Here is a 4,316-nt window from a genome sequence, read left to right as displayed (position 1 = left end):
TGTTTCGTGACATTTGCTTTAGAATAAATGAAGTTAGCCGTTTGAATGGCGTGTGATACTAGCGTGTTCATCGGTGGAAACTGGAACTCTATTTTTTTGAGAGGATGAATCAAGGAGGAATTCTCCTTACCAGCTGTACAGAGAGTTCATAAAGGCTGACTTGTAAAGTTGGGGGGCACCGACCGGCCTGCACCGGCCTAAATACTGTCCCAATCCAGGTACCTTGGTGACAACTAGGATACGACAGATTGGAGTGAATGTTACCTGCGGTATTTCCCTCTGCACTTGACATGCCGCATTGTTATAAATTCTTCATTGTTTAAATTTGATGTTACAACGAGTGAACCGAGAGCAAACGATCATTACGGGAGGCAAGTGAAAGTATTATCGAGCATAACCTCAAACCCATGAAAGTCTGGAGCACTTCACCAGATTCATGTTGAAATAAAAATTTGGAGTTTTCATTTGCAATTTAAGAACAATTTTATTGTCTCATGTGCTTTTTTTTTCTGTTAAGATATCGGGCTTTTTGAAACCTTCGAAGTCGTTTCATCGCTGATGCTCCAATATTGAAGAGGTGTGATTAAAAAAAAATATGGAGATCTGCAAAGAAGGAGGAGACAGATCTAGCCATGAACCCAGTAGAGAGTTGAAAAAGTCGTGGTCTGAATTGCGTGGAGTAGTTAGTGAGTTTCGGAGACGTCTGTCAGGTGCATCTGACGGATCTGTACCGGATGCTGTCACCTTCAGATCATTACCAGATGGCCGGTGAGTTTGATAAAATTACATAAATTTCTCTACATCAATATCAATGCTCAATTATTCTATTCAGGATTAGGATCTACTTCTTGGGGACTCCAAGCAACGGTTGGGAGACAACTCTGCTGTACGTTGATGTTGGACAGTCTGATCACGTGAAAGGATGTAAATTTCACTGGCAACCGATAATCGAACCTAATTTTCAAAGGTAGATAGACACCAATGTTTTGCACGATTAATAGAGTAGGCAATTGGTAATGGAACGGATGTTAATTCTAGTGTATCAAGTGCCAATAGACTGTCGAGGGAGGAGCAACTCCTGTGGGAGAGGAAAAGACTGACAACTTGGGGAATCACAAGCTACGAATTGCACCAGGAGAGTGGTAAACTGGTATTTCCAGCAGCAAGTAGTCTCTACCAATGTGTAGACACTGGCTTTGGATCGGGTCCGCTATTTCCCTCTGAATTGAGGATCTCCACTTCAGGAGCCAAACTCTGCCCCCAGATATGCCCCTGGAATGTATCGTTGGTGGCCTACACCTGCGCTGGTGACATTCACCTCTCCCACTTGATAACAGGGTGTTCTGTGAGGCTTACTCACGCCAGAAAAGGAGGTAGAACCTTGGCTGAGGATCCCCTCACAGCCGGCACTCCATCCTATGTTATGCAAGAGGAATTCACGAGGTACAACGGCTTTTGGTGGCAGCCAAAATCCACAGACGGTATTTATCGCATCGTATACGAGGAGGTTGACGAGAGTGATGTGAAGATTTTCTGTTTTCCCTCTTCTACTCTCAATTCTGGGGAAGTCGATGAATTCAGGTTTCCACGTGCTGGCGCGTTGAATGCCAAGAGCAATCTCAAGATTGTCCAGTTTCGATTAACTGAGACACTTCAGATTGTCGATATTGAAATTCTGGAGCTTCCGTTTCCCCTCCACATTATGTTCCCCAGTATGGAGTACTTAGTGAGGGTGGGTTGGACCCCAGACGCTCAGTACGTCTGGGTTCAGCTCCTGGACAGAAAGCAGCAGAGGCTCGAGCTGGTTCTGCTGTCTGTCGATAATTTTTGCGAGCCCCCGCCCAACATCTACAACTCTGAGAATCACTTCACACCGTCTTTAGCGAGTATTCAAGTGGTTTATGTTGAACAGAATTCGATATGGATCAATGTCAATGATCTTCTGTATTTTCTTCCCTCTGACAATTCCGAGGAGGTAAAGTTTATCTGGGGCAGTGAGGAGTCCAAGTTTATGCATTTGTATTTGATCACTTCGAGCATAGCCGGCTTTAGTAATGAGGTGGAGGAACCACTGGACATGTTGAACAGTTTCTACTTGCAGCCGCGGATTATTTCGAAGATTGCGATAACTCAGGGTGAGTGGCCAGTCCTGGGGAGAAAGCTGTGGGTCGATGAGGCTCATGGCATTGTTTATTTCACTGGGTTGAGGGAGGGGCCTCTCGAGCAGCATGCATATGCTGTTTCCCTGGGAAGACCCCTCGAAATCCGACTACTCACCAGACCGGGACACAGCTACAATAGCATTTATCTGAATAAACAGTGCACCATGATGGTGACTGTCTATAGTTCTATTAAGACATTGCCCACCTGTCAAGTCTTCAGATTATCTCAATCAGATTGGAGTGTAGAGAGCATAAGTTTAACGCCAGTTGGGTATTTGCTGGAACCCTCGATCTCAGAAACGGAATTGCTAGCCCCATCGATCTACGCACACAAGATATCTTCAGGGGATACTATTTATTCAATGGTATTCAGGCCCCATAATTTCCAACCTGGGCAGAGGTATCCCACAATCCTTCAGGTTTATGGTGGGCCAGAGGTTCAATTAGTTTCAAATACTTTTAAAGGAATGAGGCACTTGAGGATGCACATGCTAGCCTCTCAGGGCTACTGCGTCGTCCTCATCGACTCACGTGGCTCCCACTATCGAGGTCTTGTGTTTGAGAGCCACATACGAAGAAGAATGGGCCTCGTGGAATTGAGTGACCAGGTGGAGGTGTTGAAATTATTGGCGGTCAAACTTGGATACATAGATTTGGATCGAGTTGCTCTCCATGGCTGGTCGTACGGTGGCTATCTGAGTCTCATGGGGCTCGTTCAGTATCCCAAAATGTTCAAATTGGCTATCGCTGGAGCTCCAGTTACCTGTTGGAACCTCTATGACACTGGCTATACTGAGAGATACATGGATTTACCGCGGGACAACTCTTACGGCTACATGACCAGCTCTGTCATAACGTACGCCAGTAAATTTCCAGATGAAGAGAATCGCCTTCTCATTATCCACGGCCAGATGGACGAGAACGTTCATTTCTTTCACACCAGTGAGCTCATAAATGCCCTCGTCAAGAGTGGAAAACCATACCAACTTCAGGTATATCCCACCGAGAGACATAGCCTCCGCAGTCTCGACGCAACCAGGCATTACGAGACGACACTGCTCTCGTTTCTCCAGAATCATCTGTGAGACTCTGAGACAAGGAATTTTTCAAGGCCACCAGAACCCATTCAATTCCCCAACAATTCGAAGAGATCTTACGGAAAAACCACTAGGTAAAAAAATGGAATTTTATCTGGGAATTGAGAGTAATCTTCAGCCGAAGTTTATTTATTTCTTTGAAGCTAGAAATTCGTCGGAATCAATTTGGAAAATTTTTACTTTACAAGAGAATGAAAATTTCCAGTGTTTCTATCCAGTAGTTTTTTCGCAGGATTTTTATCGAATTTGCGCGAGTTTTTAGGGAGAAAACGAAGAATTTCAAAACAACTGCCACTCCATCTCTTTACCTATGTACATAAAAAACTTAACGTTTTCGTTATTTCCTATCTTCAACTTCTTCCATTGTCATATTTTACCTGTTCACAAGGGGTTGAAGGAACTTTTCGTCGACAGTATTAATCAAGAAAAACAGCTATCAATACCTGTTGCCATAATAATTGATACTAAATGAGAATACTTCGCACGTATGCAAAGAGCAGGAAATTGTAAAATTCATATCGTTTTATCAGTCGACAATACTCACCAGACGTTATTGTGTGTAATTTCGGTTAAAAGTGTAACGTAAATCGTACTTATTGTCCCACAGCAACTCGCGTTTTTCAAGTTATTATCAATTTCATTTTATTTTTTACCCATGTGTTTTCGTTCTAATTCTTATTAATTTTTTTTTATGAAATAACAGTTATTGGTCATGTATATACTATTTCCAACGACCTTGTTCTTGAAAAAATTTAAATCACAAAGTGAATGAATCAAGCGAATAGACACGAGTATTACTGTAATGCGAGTATTTGCGGATTGTCATCATTGTCAAACAATATGCATTCATAGAGTTATCATTTGATTGTCAATAAATAATAAATTCACTATTTTATATAGATTGTTTTGTTCCTCGCTGCGTTCAGAGCTCCCTCCAATCCCTAGATTAATTCAGTACTGAAGACAGCGGACTCCCGTTTACTATATTTATGTCTGTACTCAGGGATGTAAACAAATTAAACTCCCACTACACGGATGCCTCAATTCCACTTTGCAT

General features: G+C 42.7%; 1 protein-coding gene across 3 annotated transcripts; it reads left to right on the top strand.

The window, feature by feature from the left end:
• The first annotated feature begins 164 nt into the window (after positions 1–164).
• LOC105262878 (dipeptidyl peptidase 9) lies at positions 165–4,158 on the top strand. 3 transcript variants are annotated; one of them, XM_011298731.1, is made up of 4 exons: positions 165–371; positions 518–768; positions 833–967; positions 1,057–4,158. In XM_011298731.1, exons 2-4 carry the CDS (start codon positions 596–598, stop codon positions 3,245–3,247), a joined length of 2,499 nt encoding a protein of 832 aa, XP_011297033.1. In that variant the 5' UTR covers positions 165–371; positions 518–595; the 3' UTR covers positions 3,248–4,158. The 3 variants fall into 3 exon arrangements, with proteins under 3 accessions (XP_011297033.1, XP_011297032.1, XP_011297031.1); XM_011298730.1 differs by having other exon boundaries at positions 1,048–4,158; XM_011298729.1 differs by having other exon boundaries at positions 1,039–4,158.
• The last annotated feature ends 158 nt before the right edge of the window (positions 4,159–4,316 follow it).

The sequence above is a fragment of the Fopius arisanus genome, unplaced genomic scaffold, assembly GCF_000806365.1.
Source record: "Fopius arisanus strain USDA-PBARC FA_bdor unplaced genomic scaffold, ASM80636v1 scaffold00011, whole genome shotgun sequence".
NCBI classification, from domain to species: Eukaryota; Metazoa; Arthropoda; class Insecta; order Hymenoptera; family Braconidae; genus Fopius; species Fopius arisanus.
Note: the sequence above shows the minus strand (reverse complement) of the source record. Positions and strands in the feature narration are given on the sequence as shown.